This window comes from Sebastes fasciatus, chromosome 16, assembly GCF_043250625.1.
Source record: "Sebastes fasciatus isolate fSebFas1 chromosome 16, fSebFas1.pri, whole genome shotgun sequence".
Lineage (NCBI taxonomy): Eukaryota > Metazoa > Chordata > Actinopteri > Perciformes > Sebastidae > Sebastes > Sebastes fasciatus.
Window position 1 is genome coordinate 25,302,587 of NC_133810.1, and position 20,257 is coordinate 25,322,843.

At 40.9% G+C, this 20,257-nt stretch overlaps 2 protein-coding genes across 2 annotated transcripts in view; one reads left to right on the forward strand and one right to left on the reverse strand.

Moving 5' to 3' along the window:
- adora2b (adenosine A2b receptor) lies at positions 1 to 14,679 on the forward strand. Its single transcript, XM_074610382.1, has 3 exons — positions 1 to 138; positions 317 to 785; positions 10,903 to 14,679. The coding sequence occupies exons 2-3, from the start codon at positions 466 to 468 to the stop codon at positions 11,639 to 11,641; spliced, it is 1,059 nt and encodes a 352-aa protein (XP_074466483.1). The 5' UTR covers positions 1 to 138; positions 317 to 465; the 3' UTR covers positions 11,642 to 14,679.
- The window catches only part of zswim7 (zinc finger, SWIM-type containing 7), an 18,380-nt gene continuing 11,925 nt past the window's right edge, over positions 13,803 to 20,257 (reverse strand). Inside the window, exons 4-6 of the mRNA XM_074610383.1 lie at positions 18,433 to 18,537; positions 16,376 to 16,493; positions 13,803 to 13,927 (exon numbers count right to left, since the gene is read on the reverse strand). Coding sequence (XP_074466484.1) covers positions 16,383 to 16,493; positions 18,433 to 18,537 — 216 coding nt within the window. The 3' untranslated portion in view covers positions 13,803 to 13,927; positions 16,376 to 16,382. The remainder of the gene's footprint in view (positions 13,928 to 16,375; positions 16,494 to 18,432; positions 18,538 to 20,257) is intronic.

Here is a 20,257-nt window from a genome sequence, read left to right on the forward strand (position 1 = left end):
CTTCCTCCACCACTTCAGTACACTCACTTCAGACACACTGGCCGCAGAGCTCCACAGCTATACGCATGCTGTTTAAACGCTCCACAGGTCTGCTGATGTGAAAACATCCAGAGAGAGACGATGCACAGGTTTATTAAGGTGAGCAGAAACAATGTCCAGTGACTTTTTCTCTATCTGTTTGGTGTACTTTGCACGCTCCTGCAGCTGATTAATGAATCATTACGCGCAGCTGCTGCTGCAGCCTTTGACAACTTGGTGATACATGAAACAGCAAATAGTTGCTTTAAAAGTGAATTCCTCTCTTCTTCCCAAACAGATGGCTGCTTCCGCTGCTCACACTTGTGGAATATTCCTGGATTACAGCAGAAAGACTTCTTTACTCCTCTGGGACTAGAAGCTGTGTGTGTTTTTCAGTGTTATGTTCAGCCTGCCGGTTTTTTTAGTCCTTCAACACACTTTGCTGAGATGAATCCGCTCTACATCGTGATTGAAGTAGTGATTGCTGTTCTCTCTATATCCGGCAACATACTGGTGTGCTGGGCTGTCGCGATCAACACCACTTTGAAGAACGCCACTAACTATTTTCTGGTGTCTCTGGCTGTGGCTGACATCCTGGTGGGTTGCCTCGCCATCCCCTTTGCCATCATCATCAGCACCGGCATCTTTCTGGACTTCTACGGATGCCTCTTCATGGCCTGTTTTGTCTTGGTACTGACACAAAGCTCCATCTTCAGCCTTCTTGCTATTGCAATTGACAGATATCTGGCTGTCAAAATCCCTCTGAGGTGAGTAGCTATTTATTTATTTCACTGATGTGGAATTAATTTGAAAATTCTTTAGCTCATGAAAGTTGTTTTTTTCCCCATCTGACAAGATAGTCACTCTGACACTAATATTGCTTTCTTCTAATCAAAGTGAATTAAGGACTGCACTGTTAAGAATTTCCCAGTAAAATAACAGTAAAGAACTGGCTGCAGGGTTGCCTTTATGTTACTGTAAAATTAACATTATTACACTGTCGCTGAAATTTACAGCTTTGTACTGTTAATGAAAAATACAGTTTGAACTTTATTAATTTCACAGTATTTTACAGTTAATTTACTGTTTAAAGATACATTATATCACCTTTCTTTTACATTATCTTACTGATGTTTTAATGCACCTTGTATTTTTTACATACATTTTAATAAACACAATTTTTTGCCTAGATGAATAGGCTTAGCAGGTTACAGACATAGGAATAGTCACACTAAATACAATTAAAGGCACTTGTTAGGAAAAAGGCTATAATAGACTTGTTGACACTTTTCCCAAAATGTCTGTCTATAGCTGGCTACAAGCACAGAATGCAAACCAGAACAACATGTGAGTGAAGAACAGAGCTAATTCACCTATGAGCGTAATTTAACAGGTTTCCTTTCGTATTAACAGTAAAGCACTGTTTTTAGCAATAACAGGTTAATACTGTTGACATTCTGCTGTAAATTAACAGCAAGTGTTTACAGTGTGCCACTTCAATTGAAAGTGTCCTGTCTGTTTTAATCTGTTGTTAATACACAGTGTGCCAAATAAGCTGCAAAATATTGAGTTCTATTCATCTTTATCTATCTTCATAAAAGAGCCCCTACATATTGACATGTGTCCCCCTACGGAACACAATTGAATTAAGGATCTGGTAGATCAGTATCAGCTCTGTGATCCCATGAATCAGTTTCCTGTGGAGCATTATTAATGCCTTGTGTATAAAAATAGCACGGTTAATATGTCAACTTGGAATGATAATCAGATAATGCCTCTCTAAACATTATTTGAATGTGGTGTTAGAGGCAGACTTAGTAAAGCGCTTTGAAGTGACTTGTTTTATATAACCTTGATTGAATTATCTAAAGGGTTTAGATGTCGTCTTTACATACAGTATGGTGGGTGACTTTCAGCAGTTGTTTTTTTGTTTTTTTCATCTGATGTCTCTTAAAAGATGCAAAGATCTGTCATGCAGCAGTTTGATTTGACACAACAGGAGAAGCCTCCAAATCAATACCTGCCCACACAGTGTCACTTCCATTGATCCTGATGGCAAAGGCCACCGTGCAGCGTCTGAGCGTGTACGCAGTCCGCCTGAGGGGACAGACACAGGCAGCAGACAGCATAGTGCTTGATATTTCCGTGCATTGAAGAATACATGCTGTATTATCAGATTTAGACAGGAAGTATGTCTCTAGCTAGTGGTGTTTTTGGCATTTCACCATGTCAGGGTTTTTTCTTAAAGGCAACACTCACTGCAGTGACTGTGGGGGGCAACTGGATGTGGTTCTTGTGCCGTGGGGTTGTGATGTGCTGTCATTTCCATTAGGCTCAAACGCTGGCAAGAAAGGACAGTTTGACACTACTCTGGGATAAAAGTTGTCCCCTCCACCATCCAAGTGGCTTGTAAAAAATCCCCATTTGTGTTTCTATTTCTGACCTGTAAGGACGGAAAACCACCTCACACAGAAAAAAAACACTGACTTTAACTGCCTCTAAACCTGCGACACGCTCATAACCTTCTCTGTAAACAGTTGTCAACATATTTTATAGTTTCCTCTGCAGCGCTCACAACACACACACACACACACACGTGATAATAAGGCCAGTGTGTATGTTCGGGGTAAAATTACATGTCCAGTGATGGCTGGTGTGTGTGTGGGAGATTGGCCAGTCTGCAGGCCTTTTGGGGCTCTCGGATGAAAGTGTTTTCACAGATGGTTTTAGTGGAAGTGAAAGGCCAAAGCCAGATGTTTTAAACCCCATGAGATGACAGAGCCGCACACCCACTCAACGCTCGCTTCAAGCCCCCGTCTTCCCTGCGTGGTTGCCGTTCTCAGAAAAAGACCCTAAAGCTATTTTGTTCCTCTGTCGTGTTGGGGCTTTCAAATGACCTTTAGCACATCACAGACCTCAAAGGGGTCGTCCACACCCACATCAGCAGCACTGTGCCTCAGTGTGTGTGGTCAGGAAAAGTGGGCATTATCATTTAAAAGTACAATTTAAGAGTCCTTCCTGTCTTTGTTTTCAGCACACGTAGGGGTGAAGTGGGTGTGGTACAGTGTCATCCTTAATGTAAGTGCTGCTTTAGGGTTTTACAAATAATGAAACATGTCAAAAGGTTCTGGAAGTATTAGAGTTAAAGAACCAGGCAAGGCTCTGTGGATGGCTGGACTTCAAACAACCAATTCACATTTATCGTAAACGACGGGAACACAGGGCCCAGGTGGAAATGTGCTTCAACATGCAGACACAGTGAGGTTGGAGGTTAACATTGGTTTGAATGTGGGTAGGTTCTTCAGTATGGTTTAGAGTAGAGTCAAGGGTTTAGGAGTGGATGTCAGTGTTGTGTGATTTATGATGAGTGGGAGTTTTGCAGCTCGTCTAAAAAGATAAAACGTCAAGATTTCCGCACACATTCATCTCAACACCATCTGCTGTGTTGCTATAGAGGAAAGGATCCATATCACTCTTCACTTAATATGAAGCTACAGCCAGGAGACAGTTAGCTCAGCTTAACGCAAAGACTGAAAACAGAAGGAAACAGCCAGCCTGGCTCTATCCAACATGTTATATGTTTGTTTTTCGTCCGAACAAAAGCTGAAGTGCAAATTTGACACGTTTGACAAGCATAACGGGGAAATTCTGGTGCCGATAGCAGAAATAGTTACGGCACGCAACTCCCTAACATGTTTGTCAGCTTTAGAGTGAGCTTTAGAGGTGCTAGTAGGGGGATGTTTGAGCTTAGGAGAGAGCCAAGCCAAGCTAATCGACTTGAAGCTCTAGCTCTGTACTTAACTGACAGAGGTATCAATCTTTTAATCTAACCCTGCAAAAAAAAAGCATATTTTCCAAAATGTCAAACTATTCCTTTAATAATCGCACTATGATCATTAGTTTGACTTTAGTTTGTATGTACTCAGTGAACAGTAGGTGTGACGAGCTTACAGTTTCACATGGTTAGTATGGAAGCATCTGCATTTGTTATGTTTCTTCACTCAGGTTTGTCCTGTAATTTGTCGCTCGTCTGTATGTCTGTTAGAGCCACCCAAGAACTTGAGTTTGGATTATTCTAACTGGAAAGTGCTGGAGGTTAAGTGTTAAACTCGTGATGATTACTGGCAGGAGGTTGTAATTGTTTGTATTATTGCAGTGAAACCAAGCTGAAAAAAAACAAACAGTAAAAAGTCTGGCAGCAAAGTTTCCAGACGGATACGGTCAAATTAGAGTAAATCACCGTACCACAAAATTACATGTAATAAACTGTAAAAATACAGAGCAGGTTTACAGTCAAAATTTATTAACTTACAGTATTTCATCGTTGATAAATGTTCATTAAACTGTGGGAAATTATATTATGATAGAATACATTAAAAATAATATACCATCCAGGTTAATCCCTGTACATTTAGGACATTTGTTTTTGTTATTTTATGAATAAATACAGTCTATCCACAGTAATTTCCATTTCTATTTTAAGAAATATATTATACAACAGAGAGCAGACAGGTAAAACAAAAAATGTAAAAAAAATTCAGGGGAAGAAGAAGCTTATTTTTACGACAGAGTATCAGGGCCACATTGAGGGGGGGAAAAATCGGAGATTTTGAGAATAAAGTCAGAAGTTTACAAGAAAAAAAGTCGTATTATGAGAATAAATTCATATTATAAAGGAAAGTTATGACTTTATTTTCTTAATATTACAACTTTTTTGAAAAAAATCAATGAATAATTGTGATAAATAATCGTGATCTCAATATTGATCAAAATGATCATTTTGTCCACAATCGTGCAGCCCTCCTCTGAGGGTGTGGATGATGCTCGCACGCAGAGACACCTGGTTGCCAAGTCTGAAAGCATTGGCCGAGCGTCCCTCGTGTTCCAGCACCAGGTCACTGGACTCCCTGAGGTTAGGGTAGATGGTAGAGCTGGATCTCTTCCTGAGCCTTCTCTCTAGTGCTGACAATGTCCTCTGTTCTTACTTCAACTGCCATAACCTCCTCATCTCCTCAAGGGCAGCGAGCTTTGGACGCTTCTGCAAACAAAAAAGAAAGGGGGGGGGAATAAGACACCTTCAGGGTAGAAACAAACAGGATGTCTTATTATATTTTTACCAGTGTTGCTTCTGCAGCTGTACTGTCTTCATCAGATGAGGCGTCATCACGGTCACCACATGAGTAGCATGTGTAGCAGCAACAGTCAGCTCTTCTCCAGTAGACACGAGGCAAAAGCAGCAGTCTTCATCAGAGGTTCACCTAAAAGCTACCAGGAGAATATCACATGAGCAGATGATTTGAGGCTAGCGAGTGCTTTTTGTAGCTTTTTTCCACAGCTACAACCAACCGAGCCCGCTACTTTGAGCTCAATAATAAACAGTAACGTTACCGTGCAGTAGTTTAATAGTCTTCACAATTCAAAAACACTTTATGCGCAACAAAACCTTACTCACCCACCCATAAACTTTGTACACATTTCTTACCAAAGTCCACCAAGCATGGTGGCTAATTAGTGATTAGTTTAACTCGCGATTAACCCGTTATATCGCTCTCTTTAAAGCCACCAGACTACGTTCACAAAAACAGTAATTTTACCTGACAGAACGTGGGAGTATACATACAACACCACTTCAAATAAATCCAAACTAACACTTTCAGTTATTTCCAAACTTAGCACAGCAAATTTTGACTCAGCTAGTGCTAGCATTTATATTATTCATAACCTTATTGATAAGCTTACTTTGGTAACCTACATGACTGCTTTCTGCCTATACATCCATGCTTTTTGCATGACAAGCCGGTAATTCCATTTGAGAAAAAAGAATGCACATGGACCCGCCCTTTAAAGAGCAGTAACCAGGGTCGTGTCTAGAAGGTAACACGCACGTTGCGAAACTCTCACGAGATGGTAAAGGTTAGGCGTTGACCTCCGAATGGTTTGGGTTAGGATAGGTCGTTGCAAGAGTTTTTGCAAGTTTTCGCAATTTGCGGGTTACACTCTAGACACGACGAGTAACCAGGCCTGCTAGCAGTGGTGGTAAAGACAACAACTCAGAACAACAGAAATAAATCTGTAAAATAATATAGTACTTTCGGTAATATAATATCTTTAATTGTCTTTTTACAGTAATTTATTTTTATCTGTACAAATAGGCCTACTAATAATTACCCTTAAAAAACATAAAATCCCTTTTTAACGACTTTTAACTTTAACTCATTTTAAGGAAAACCCTTTGAATGACTTCTGATCTCTGTAATTTTACACAACAGGTGAAATCTGGAAAATATTACCTCACATTTTATGTAAAATTACATTTAAAATCTGTACAAATACAATAAATTGCATTAAAAAAATATATATTAATTTAATCTTGAATTATGGTTAATTACCTGTAATTTTGATGTTACAATTTTTAATTACCGCAAATATCTGTAAATCTACAACATTTCACAGTACAGAGAAAAATCTGTAAAACAAAAACCAACAAAAAACAGAGCATTGCCTCCATTTCCTGAGAGGAACTATCAGAGTATTTCATAGTCCAAAAATAGATTTTGTGGTATCACTTTAGTAATGAATCAACAAGGACCAAAATGAGAAGTTGAGCTTTGACACCTGTTACACTAAAGGAAAGCAAGTCCACATTCCCCATGCAAATGTACAGAGAGATTAGATCTATATTTACCTTTCCCTCTTCTGTCAAAACAGTTCTTGCATGACCACATCTTAATCGGACCGTGAAAGCTTTACAAATTCAGATACATGTTTTTATTAATGTGCCTTTACCATGTTGTACAACTTGTTTTTCAGATAGATACTCACAAATACAATTTATAATGCAAATACTTTACGTCTCCGTTCGCACATAAGTATAAAATCTCCCCGTGTGGTCAGTATGAACGGCCACCTGTTAGATTGTGTTTTGAAGCGGGACTGCGGACACTGACGGACATTTAAGCGGATGCTGTGAGCGTTTGGAGTGTGTGTGGCCTGGCAGAGGTCTGCGGCCCCCAGGCGGAAGCACAGCGACAGAGAGAAGAGAAGGGGATGTATGGAGAATGGAGCAGGGGAAGAAAGCAAAACAAAGATAGATGCCAGCGTGCTGTCGTCATGCCAGAACTAATCCATTCAGCCGCTCGCCTGTTCCCTGCCTCCAAACAGAAAGAGAGGGTGGGAGGCGATGTGCAGGAGATGGACCCTCTGGGAAATGGACCCTGTGCGGCCTGCTGTATTTCTGATTGGCTGATAGAGGGAGTAGAAGGTGGAGAGGAACAGGGTGAAGGTGTGGAAACCCTGAAGCTTCCTCTCCTATACCTCTGTGGGCACAGTGCTGGATTATTCATGGCCCCGCTCGCCTCTCTGCAGGGAGTCACAGGACAGAGGCGGAGTTGGCACACCACTGATGAATAATTGACTGTTGGGAATATTAGAGTTATAACACACGACTGTTTTCGCTCTGAATGGCCACTCAGAGGGAGACTGGGCTAATGATTAAGAAGTGTCCTTCCAGTAATATGACTTTCATTTTACTAGCAAATTGTCAGCATCTGAAACCAGACTTTGATAACAAACACTTCCTGCCTGCACTATCAAAGAATTTTTGCATGTTGAACATACTTCCTCAATCTCTTACAGGCTTTATTTATCGTTTTATCTATATATAAATCCCACGAAGAACCCCAAACCAACAATGAATTGGTGATAGATTATGCCACATTGTTGTTTTTTTTAAATGTGAACCTATCCTTCAACATCTTAATACATATTTAATTATCCGTAAACAGTATTATCGTTAACAATGAAATGATTTGTAAGTTTTAGTTAAACGTTTATCATTCACAAATGATTTGTCACCAATAACTTTGCTAATGGCTTGTTCATGATATGACATTAATATATGAAATATCTTATTAATCATTTGCTCATGATTATTCCGTCATTAACTAATGGTTTAATGATAACTTATAACTGATTGATATTACAACTGCAAAAGTCACATTTGAAGTGCTGATATATGGTGTGATAATGTACTGTGCAGCTGTAGAGATCAGACTATTTGTGGCACCTACAGCTCAGACTGGCTTGTGTGTGTGTGTGTGTGTGTGTGTGCGCCTGTCAGCATGTGTATGAGTCATTACCATGCGGTAGCTCGCCTGACTCGCTTTGAGGAAACCGCTCATTTAGCTTCAAGTGCTGTTCATATGATGGGAACCGTCCGGACGACACTCGTGTGAGTCAGTCCCGCATCTCCATACGCAGCCTCTGTGCACCTGCCGTTCATAAGTTCATATCACATTTCAGTGAGGCGATGGCTTTTATGGGAAACGTGCTGAATCAGTGTAAAATGTATCAATTTAACACTCAACATTTATCCCTTTTATCAAAAGTGAAATATACAACATGGAACTAGAACAGTTTAGGCATCAAACTACAAAATGGCACAAAACTGAAACAAAAAAAAAAGTAGGGCTGTTAAAGTTAACGCAATAATAACAGGTTAACGCAAATTCGTTTTAACGCCACTAATTTCTTTAATGCATTAACGCAATCGATCATTTGGAGGTTGTAGTGGACTGTTTTTAAAGCCAGAGTGACTGGCATTATATGAAACTGACATAGCCATTTTCAAAGTGGTCCCTTGACCTCTGACCTCAAGATATGTGAATGAAAATAGCATCAATGCCGAATTAACAGGCTGCCCTTACTGACGATATGCAACGCTGTTTTTTTGTGTTTGTCATGGAACACACTCCAATGAATGCTCCTCGCAACTACCGGTACAAACATTTACTCATAAACTGCTCAATCTAAGATAGACATTGAATTTGTTCTACTTTATTGTCATAGCCTGTGGCCCACTTACAGTATCTGAACATGTACATAAAGGTGTTGAACTGGTTTCACACCTTAAACAAATGGGTGTGTCATTTTAGCTTAGGATTAGGATTTTGTGTGTTCAAACCATTTGGAAACCAACACTAAACTGCTCGGTGTCTGTGTGGTGCATTCATGCGCGGGCGTGAATCTCCGACATCAGGATGTCAGGTCCATCATTAGGATGTTTAATGTTGTTAATTAACAGTGTAGCATCTTGTCAGGAAATCTGAAAAACCAAATATCGTTGTTAAAAAATGAATTTGGTAGCTTTTTCCAATAACAAGGCTGCCAAGACATTGGAGCTGATCTCTGTCCGTTTTTGTCTGGACGTGCTTTCTTGAGGATTTTGTGTTTTGTTGTGGATGTTTTTAGCATTGCTTGCAGCGTGGCTCTATAGAAGGCAATAGAGTGCTGCAGGAATGAGTCCTAGATCCCCGAAATGAGTTCGCATTTTAGCACTTACAGTTCCCTCATCTGGAAGTCAATGTTTTTTTTTAATGGGTTTTTAGTTAGATGCCTGAAATAAGGTCTGTGGTTAACACGAGCTGAAGAGATTTTAACATTTTGTTCTACGATATAAAATACGTCAGTAAATATCCCACTCGTGAATTTTGAAGCTTTTATGTCTTTAAAAAGGCGAGAAAGTGGCTAAATGAGACTACTAAACATCATCGCGCCAACGCGTCTGCATAGTTCGTTTAGCTTTTCACTTCAAAAATCATAAAAGCGGTGTTCATTTGTGAAGATTATCTTACAGAACAAAACGTTTAAGTATCATAAATGTTTGTTTGCCAGAGCTTACTTTCTGCAATAATCCAACACCTAATGGAAAAATCCCGTTGGCTTTTTGTGATTTTAACTTGTAGGTTGGCCAACAAAAATCCGTCATCCCTGCACCACTCTGTCTGAAATGTCTCAACAATTATCTAATGGATTGCCATGAAATTTGTTGCACACATTTATGTTCCCCTAAGGACAAATTGTAACTGGCGATCCCTCAACCGTTCCTGCAAAACTAATGGCATTCCCACCAGCCTCAGCTGTACTTTGTTCAGGGCTAATTAGCAAATGTTAGCATGCGAACACGCTGAACTAAGATGGTGATAATGGTAAAACATTATACCTGCTAAACAACATGCTGATGTTAAAGCCCTACTGTGCCTAGTACAGCCTCACTGTGCTCTTGCCGTGCGTTTTTTTTTTTTAATCTGAGGCCTGCGTAGGCGCTCCAGCTGCGCCCCCAGACCGGCTCCATTCAAATGAATGAGAAGGTTGCATTGTTTCATGTAGGGCTAAAGTCTGTCTGAACTCAGCGTCCGTCTTGTTGATGTGGCTGTGGGTGGGGGACTGGATGCTTATGTTTGCTGTTTTGTTTGTGTTGTGTTGTGCAGACAATATTTCCTACAACACTTGAATGCACCAAGTCACAGCAATTCACCATTGCACTTGATCATTCGTATCGTCTGCCCGATTCTTAGCCATTATTAGGCCGATGTGCATCCTGTTGCACAGAAGGAGTTGCATAAGAATCATGCGTTGTGCAAGTTGTTGGTGTGGCCTAACTGACACACCAACAACTTGCACAAACAAAAGCCAACACAAGCTCACATTCTGCAAGCACAACAAAAGACAAAATTCACTGTAGGTGCAACTCCAGTTCATAATTTTATTTATCAAAATAATGCGGTGTGAATTTTGTCACAAAGTACAAAAAAGGCTGGTCTGCTTTGTTGGGATTTTGATACTGCAAATGATGAGAGATGTAACAGTCATCAGAGGTACATGGGTAAATATTCACATCAGAAAATTATTAGATAAAAGAAAAAACAACTAAAATGTTTTGCTAATATACCGTAGTTTGATTCAAATTGCATTTTTGCTATGTTGTTGTATTTGATGCTGGGCTGTACTTGATCTCTAGAGCCTATTTTGAGTGTGAGCATTTGTCCGAAACTTCCACAATGGGAACATTATTAAGTCGGTAACCTCTGCTGTGTTTTCTTTCAGGTACAAGGAGTTGATGACGGGAAAGACCGCCAGAGAGATCATCGCTATTTTATGGATCCTCTCCTTTGTCATTGGCCTCATCCCCTTCTTCGGCTGGAACAAGAAGTACTTGAGCTGCAGCAACAACAGTTCCAAGGCGGACAACACTACAAACGCTACAAACGCTGGCCTCATGGAGGGGCTGAGGGATGGCGACCTACTACAGAGCTGCCACCTCAAGTGCTTCTTTGAGAGTGTGGTGGACATGCACTACATGGTCTACTTTAATTTCTTTGTCTGCGTGCTGCCGCCGCTGCTCATCATGCTGGGCATCTACCTGAAGATCTTCACCGTGGCCAGGAAGCAGCTGAGACAGATCGAGCTCAAGTGCGTGGGCAACGGGGACAGCCATCACCACGGGCTGCTGCAGAAGGAGATCCGGGCCGCCAAATCCCTCTCCATCATCGTTGGACTGTTCGCAGTCTGCTGGCTGCCCGTCCACATCCTCAACTGCCTCACGCTGTTTTACGATAAGCTGGAGAAGTCAGAGGTTATCATGTATATTGGCATCATTCTGTCTCATGCCAACTCCGCAGTGAACCCCATCATCTACGCTTACCGCATCCAGGACTTCAGGAACACCTTCCGCAAGATCCTGACCCAACACTTCCTGTGCCGCAGGGAGGAGCTGTACCACAGCTCCAACGGCAGCAGACGCAACAGAGACCAGATCCACATGACCATCGACCCTCTGCTATAGACAGTCGTGACTGAGGGGGGAGTATTATCGGCGTCAACTCTGTTGCTTCAGTCTTGAATTTGATGTTCACTGAGGTTTCTAATGTTTACAGAACAAGGGTGTGATATGTGAAGATGAACTGATGTCAAACGCGCCTTGAATGTGGACATTTATTTATGAATCAGGGGTCAAGCAGTGAGATGTTGAATGGCGAGTCTTACATAACCTTTGCATTGTGAAGGATTTCTGATTTTAAAAAAACAAAAACATGTTGAAGCTAACTGGATTTGTAGGACTGTGTGAACAGGACCCAAACAAACTACATTCTATAATGCTATTTATCATTCTGAATCCACCCTGTTTCCACTCCAAACGCTCCTCTGTTGCTCTATTGTCAAGTGTTTATTAATTTATTTATTACAAGACCTTATCTTTGAGAATGTAAAGATCAAAAAACAGTGTGTCTAGATCTGTACTTGTGGACCTAGAGAGGTACAACGGTAGTAGTCCACATCTGTGGTTATTTTTGGCTCGTGGCCCTTTTTAAAATTAATTCATACCTCATGACCATCACATGCTCAATATACAGAAAGAAGTACAGATTTTCTTCATCAATACCGTACATTTGTACAGTAGAGATGTTCTCGAGCTGTTGCTTCAACTAAGTGCCAGTGTTGTCCCGTTGCTGCAGTTGTGAATCCTCCACAACAAAACGTGTGTACAGGCGGAGGGACACGGTCGTCTTCAGAGGGACTCTCATAGCTAAATTAGAAGAAAACGGGGAAAATGAAAACACGAATAAGAAAAACAGATCCCATCCCAAAATGATCTTGTGACCCCAGAGCCATGAGAACGGCATCGTTGTGGCTACTAGATGAACAATTTGATTTGATTCAGTCACGCAGACCCAGACTTAAAAGTAGTTGAGCAAAACACACCCGTGGTGGTGCCCCATATTATCTCCATGTTAACGTTTATCAAGACAAAAGCTCAGGAAGTGGGAAACTGATTGATTCTCTTCTTAGAAATATATCTACACAGAGAATTTTCAGCTGCTTTGTTTTTAGCCAAGTGATTACGTACTGTAAGTCGACAAGCCATTGTCAGATTTGTAGGGCTGTCAATAGATTAAAATATTTAATCGCAATTAATCACATGATTGTCAATAGTTATTCGTGATTAATTGCAAATTGATCGCTCGTTTTTTATCTGTTCAAAATGTACCTTAAAGGGAGATTTGTCAAGTATTTAATACTCTTATCAACATGGGAGTGGGCATATATGCTTGCTTTATGCAAATGTATGTATATATTTATTATTGGAAATCAATTAACACAAAACAATGACAAATATTGTCCAGAAACCCTCACAGGTACTGCATTTAGCATAACAAATATGCTCAAATCATAACATGGCAAACTCAAGCCCAAACGGCAACAACAGCTGTCAGTGTGTCAGTGTGCTGACTTTTGGAGAATTATTTAGCCTCCTTCTCGACAAGCTAGTATGACATGATGGGAACCAATGGATTCCTTAGGTTTCATATGATGCCAGTGTCTTCCCTCTAGCTTTAAAACTGAGCCTGCTACAACCTCAAAATTGCATGTTGCATTAATGCGGTAAAGAAATTAGTTGTGTTGAAACTAATTTGCTTTAACGCGTTATTATTGCATTAACTTTGACAGCCCTACAAATTTGATACTTAAAACCAGTGTAATTTATATCATTCCTCATCATCCAAGCTTCTGGTACACATGCATGTAGTGGCTTACATCAAATAAGCACCGTTGCTCTGATTCAGTTGGGTGTAAATGAATGTCACTTGCCTTATGAGTCCAGCTGACAACCACCCCCTTCCCTCAGACACAGTCTCAGCTGGCATCCCGAGGCTCTCATCTGCCCCGTTAGCGCAGTCAGTCGTCCACAAGCTGCTGAAGTCACTGACTGAACTGAGATGAGCTGCTTCATTTGAGAAAACAATACAGTTTAAAAGGGCGAAACCTCTAAAATATGTTGCACTGAGGACTTAGTTTAATCAAACTCCTAATGAGCCAACATCTTAACTCTTACACGCTAGCAAAAATACACGACTGACTAAGTTCAGTTGAACCCCAAAAAAATGATGTAATATAATTTTGAAGCAGGTAACACTAATGACATAATCTGAGAGGCAAATACTTACTTCTTTGCACTCGACGGTGCTCGCATGCAGCATCACAGTTCGAGGCAACACGGCTTTTTTGCAGGGTTAGTGTTGTTGTGCATGTTCCTGTTGAGCTTCTAAAACTGAAGGCAGGGGGGTGACAGCTGAAAAATCACAAAAAAAAGGTCTCGGTGAATTTAAATCAGAGCAAAGCAGAGTTTTGTTTGGAGTATTGTAACTTATGTGAAAGAAATGAGGGTGAATTTAGTCACTTGAGAGCCATCACTACACAAATGAAAACACATTGCACTGACATTTTCCATTATTTCCCGTTTGATGTGCTATATTGGTGGTGTTGAACCATGTTGTGTTGGTGTAAGTGTTGAGCACTTGCCTCCACTGCTTCACTATCTCCCCTCATTTGCGGCTGTGTCCAGTGTACCACCTCTGACTAACTTCAAGGGCTAAATACAGGAGTGTGCCAAAGTTTTAGTACATTCCAATGGAGACATCTATACTGTAACTGCACTGTAACGTTGTATTATTGTCTTTGTTGACTGATGTGTAAAAATATGTACTGTAGGTGTCAAACTTTCTACAAGCTCTTGATTGATGTCAAACTATTGCCTTCTTTTGCGAATTTTAAAAAGGTAAGACGGACAATAACGAGTTGATCTAGTTCAACATTCCTGCCTTTCATTCCGAAGTACATATCTGTCTGTCGGTGTGCTATAGTGTTGTTACTAATCAGGAGAAACATCCACTGTGGTCAAGCTGATGTTCAACCTTTTCCAGAGGCCATTCTTTCTTTCATTCGACAAAAACTGCAACTGCGAACTGATACTGCTATTTAACATGATGCAATCTGTCTGTATGGTGAATTATTTTGTTAATAAAGGCAATGTTTATATTGTTACAGATCAGTCTTTATTCCTAAAATTTTAATTTTATATCATGACGATTTATATTTACAATTTGACACATTGGAAACATTGTTTTAAAGTGTTTCTTAAAAGGTACAGTGTGTAAGATTTGGCGGCATCTAGTGGTGCGGCTGCAGATTACAACCAACTGAGTACCCCTCCGCTCACTCCTCCCTTTCCAAGACTGCGGTAACGTGAGACGCCGAGTGCAAAACTGTGGCAACGCCGTTCGCCTCGCTCAGAGGCCATCCTTCCTGTAATAACACCACTTTAGGAGCAACGGAAGTCAGAAGAAGGCAGCGAACTACGGTGGCCTTTAGGTAATGTAAAAACCATAGGCGCAATTTGAACTTTAAGGTTGGGGGTTCACCAAAAAAATCTAGAGGGAATGTAATGTGTACAGCGCAGAGAGGTCTAATGTATGTAGCTTACATATTACACCCTCCAAACAGAATACAATGCAAGCAAGCGTCAGTGACAAAATCTGATTGATTGCATTGTTGGCCGTGAGTGACGCAGCGCGATGTTTTGAGCTGAACATTTGTCTGGCTCCATGTTTCTATTCATTCCTGTCGCTCGCTTTGAAATCGCCGCAACGGACGAGGAACGGCTGATTCTTGAAGTTGAAATGAGGAGTTATCTGATACGATACCTCCTCATTTCACTACAAACACCTCAATAAGGTGGCAGCAGGATGGAGGGAGATCGTCTGAAAGTTTACATAGGCTACTGCTGGCTGTGTTGTATGTCATTTTCAGGAAATATCACAGTATAGAACCTGTGTTTTCAGTTTAAAAAACACACAACGTTGGAAGATAGCAAGTACTACTTCCCCATCTTTTAAGTGGTTACATCTCTAGTCTGATCTTAAACGCACGGCTGATAGGTACGTGGATCGTTTACATAAAAGAGGGTGGATATTTAGCGGTGTGTGCACAGAGAGTGTCTGATGTTATTAGGCTATAATTAAATAAAAAGACCACAAATCTATATTCTTATCTTGTTGGTTTCTTATTCTGTCAATATGAAGACACAACAAGGTCAATATTATTCATCATTACAATAATTTATTAGTTCTATGTAATCTATAATATCAATGCATTTCTAGATGTTTCAGTGAGCCCCCTGAACCAACGCAAACTGCGCCTGTGGTAAAAACGTAAAAGGCTCTCCCAAGAAACAGTGTTGGGTTTGTCCATTCTGTGCTACTGCTACTGAGCAACATGGTGGACTCCGTGAGGAGGACCTGCTCCCTATGTAGATAAGAAGGGCTGATTCTAAGTTAATGAAAACACAATGATTCTTAGTTTCAGGTGATTATACACTAATGAAAACTTAGTTATTAATATTAAATTCCGTGTCTGCTAATAGAGTCCCGAAATGTTACACACTGTTCCTTTAAGTCACTTCAAGATTCAGACCCTTACTGCTTCCCTAATTGATGCAGCTTCACATAAGAACCTAAAAATAAAGCCGAACTTGAATGAACAGATGTGTCTCTTCCAAAAGAAAAAATAAATAAAGCAACATCTGGTGTCTTTCACAGAGACAAATGAAAGAGCAGAAACCGCGGTAGTGTTCCCGTGCTCCGATCCTCTCTGCTGTGACCCAAAGTGTCCGTTTCAAAACATCTCGTCCGAGAGGGTCCGCGAGGGTGTGGTGGTGGTGCACCTGCGGTACTCAACATACCTGGGTGTCACGGCTCTGCTGTCCCACTGAGCAGCATGGACATCTGTTGATCAGACACGCTCTCCTGCTGAGTCACACTCATGGCCTGACACAGGTAGACAGCCAGGATGTGTTTGCACTGCAGAGAAAAGAGCGCAGACACTGATTCAGTACGGGAACATGGGTAACCGATGTGATTAAGGACACAGATACGAGGCCCTGATGACGCTTCAATAATTCAAATTCAAAGATCTCATGTAAACAACAGACTAGAGAGGAGCCGCTTGGCTCTGACCTGCTGGAAATTCCCCACTGAGTAAACTTCAATCCAAGAATAGTGACTAGTCACAAAGGAAATGCCAGAACAATTTCTAATATTTATACCAAATTATAAACATTTCTAAAAATGAAAAGCACAGTGATTAAGAAGGTTTACGAGTGTGTATTATTTTCCAAATGGAGTGTTTGCGTGACGAATAAGACGTAAGTTGTGTAACTAAATGTGTGTCACTGAACACATTCAGACGCTCCTCTCATTACTATCAACACTAACATGTGAATCATTGACTTGTTTTCACCCTCAGCCTATTCCATGCATTATAAATGAGATTTCCTCCACACTTTCCAGCCTGTGGATTAGCGTTTCTCCATAAACAAATGAGCCATAGGGTGGTGAAAAGGACAAACAGAAGTTTGTTTACTAGCTTCTCCTGTCGTCTCATGTTTATTAGCACATGACTGTCTGCTGTTGGTGGGAAAGCTCCTTTATCTGTCTTCTGACCTACTTGTCAGAGCCGTATGGACCTCGTCTAGCCATATCCAGTTGTTTTGGAATATATAGACCCCTGAATGAACAGAGTGGCTCCAGCGGGGGAGGACTGCAGACTGCATGGTCAAAACTCACAGTCTCTTGAGGGCCGCATATTTTGACTTTTTGATTGGAGAGTTATGTTAAAGTCTGATCCACCATGAGCCTCACCATCTTACAGCTTTTATATAGCTGGATAGAAAATGTTGCAGGAGAGTTTTGATGAGGCAGTGAGCGGTTTTATTTTTCTGTCTTTAGTGCGTTTTCATGAGGAATGAGATCAGTGGTGCTGATGTGCTCAAGGGGAGTCTCCACGGTCTGTTACAGCTCTCTTGTTTCTCACACTGATTTTAGCCGCATCCTCCAGGGAACCGAGTTTTCCCGATACACAAAGCCGGAGCGGAGGGAGTTTGCTTGCAGATTTTTTTAGAGCAACAGCCAGTCAGAGCGGAGACACCCCTCAGTGACCAGACAAGAACATGCCCTGACCACAATACATCTGCGACACACATTTCAACGTGGGCTTTGTCTCACTTTTTAACTGGTTTTCTCCAGGATACACGGCTGACCGACAAGACACAATGGCTGTGAAACGGCTTCCATGTATCTGCATGTAAATATGCTGCTGCATACACTGTGTACCATCTATATGTGGCGGGTTTATTCGAGGTTTCTGGGGTTTCCCGCTCAGGCTACATAAAGACTAACCTACTTTCTGATGAGTGGAGCATGTTTAAAAAAGCATGTTTTTCTGAAAAAAGATTTAATCTACATTTTTCACAGTCCTATTCTTATATTCTTATATAAGCTACTATAATTGAACATTGGGGATGAACATGAATATCAAATATTAGATAAGGCAGTAAAGGACAGTGCTCTTTTTAGTGAAGATGAACACTATTATCTATCATGAAGTATCAACAAAGGCTAAATGTGATTTTAAAGTCGCAGTGAAACGGAAGTTAGAGTGTTTTTAGCGTCTGTACTGTGACGTATTCCCCCAGTGAAACTGAATATTTGATATTTGACCTCATGACACTTTTTGTGATACCTCACTTTGAAACAAGTTCTTCTACAAAACACTTTCTTTCATTTAACAACAGAAACAAAACAACGATCTAAAAGTAGCAAAATGATTTAAATCATAAACTGATCAAAGTTTATGTAAAGAAGAAGAAAAATCTCAATAAGCATTCAGTGCCAGACCTTTATTTGTAAGTGTTGACCTTTGATCTGCAGCCCAACCTGTGTTTGTTTGTCTGAGACTCACCAGCGGGCCCTCGTTTCTGCGGAGCACTGTGTAGGCGAAGGCCGGGCACGGGCAGTAGTGACAGGACACAAAGCAGGTGTACAAACAACCCGAGCCTCCCATTACCTGCAACAGATTCATGCAAAGTACATTTAAAAATGTGGCAATGCCTGTATTGACCTCATTTGAAAGATCACACATCTCACACAGAGACAAGTGTGGGTTGTTTCTTTATGAGGGAGGAGGTTCACTAATCAAGTATGAGCACACTGCTGTTTTTATTGGCTGCCGGTTACGAGCAGTGCAGCTGAGGAGCAGTGGAGAAAGTAAAAGGCATGAAGGAAAACAAGCTCTTCCCTGGATCCCAAATGTCCTCCAACTAGTCCAGACATGACTGGCTGAGCTCAGAGAACAAGAGTAGTGCACATGTGGATATATTTCTGAGTACATCTCTTTTCTCCTCCATCTCTCATTGATTGTCACACTAAATCTAGTTATTGATCCTTGTGGGTTGTTTTTTTCAACATTGAATCACAGTGCATAGAATCATGCAGACTTGACATTGACCAACAGTCAAAAAACAAACAAACTCAAATGTCAAAATGAAAACAAATCTTTTGCGATGTTTCTTTATTCAATTTTCATATAATTTCTATAACTCTATACTTTTGAATTTGAACCTTTTTGTCCTTAAGTTACACAGCAGAGAGGCAAGACCAGTGATGATGTCATCTACTGTAGAGACAAGCCCTGCAGCTGCTTCATGTGTGAAATCAAACACATTATGACAGCGGTCTGGGCTATAGGCATATCTTCTAATTCACAGCTGTAAGCCAACCCTTCAAATAAACTGATATGGGTGGAATATCTCAAAGTCAACAGAGTCTTTCACTGTTTTCCGTAACACAACACCAGCTAATGTCACCTGAAGACATCATGGTTTTCAAGTCTTTATGCTGTGATTTCCAGCTTGTAGAGTCCTTTTTAGAAACTGATTTTACAGTCCAAAAATCACTGGACTACCCCTCTACTTCAATTCTGTTTTTGGGTGGACTCTCCTTTTTATAAGTTTCATAGAAGTGACAGAAGTGGTGGTTGGGTTGAAGGTGAAACTGCTTCCACCATCATCATCATCATCATCATCATTTCACATTAGTTATTTGGAGGAGACTAGATAGAAACGATGCATTTTTAAACAACACGTATGCTGGTGTCTAATGGCCTCAGCTGACAGGACATCCTGTCCACGATGCTGGCGCTCACTCCCAAACATATAGACAGTGATTTAAGTCTCGTCCTCATGCACATGACACACGAGGACATTAAGTCGGTGGATTAGCCTGACACTTCACAATAACTAATGCCTCCCAAGAAGGCAGAGCAGGCTCCATTATTCTCCAGAGCGTCGATAAATCACCTTTCCTCTGTGACCTACAAAAGCAAAAACCTCCCGTTTCTTCAACGTGACACTTCATTATGAATGAGGCACAAAAGAGACAATTACATGGACTTGAAGTACCTCGGTAAAGATGAATAAAGCACCATACACAGCAGGATCGCGATAGAAACAGTACAACTGTGGAGACCAGGCCAAGGACCTCTACGGTTTCTAAAGAGCCAAGTTTATTGAAAACCTGCTCACACTTGGGCCCTTTTTGTTGTATGCTGTCATCATTGATTATGTGGCTCTGCTGCAGCTCACACTGCAAAAGCTGGCTGCTGACATCCTCAACACGCACCACAAACCGCCTGGCAGGTATCCAGGGTTTCCTCAAAACGACACTATACATCAAGATCTGCCATTCAGTCACTGCAGAAGGAGCGGTGAGAGTTAAAGCCTCAGCAC

Coding starts and splice junctions, on each gene's coding strand:
- adora2b (XM_074610382.1), top strand. CDS start 466: ATGAATCCGCTCTACATCGTGATTGAAGTAGTGATTGCTGTTCTCTCT. Junction 786..10,902: donor GCTGTCAAAATCCCTCTGAG/GTGAGTAGCTAT, acceptor GTTTTCTTTCAG/GTACAAGGAGTTGATGACGG.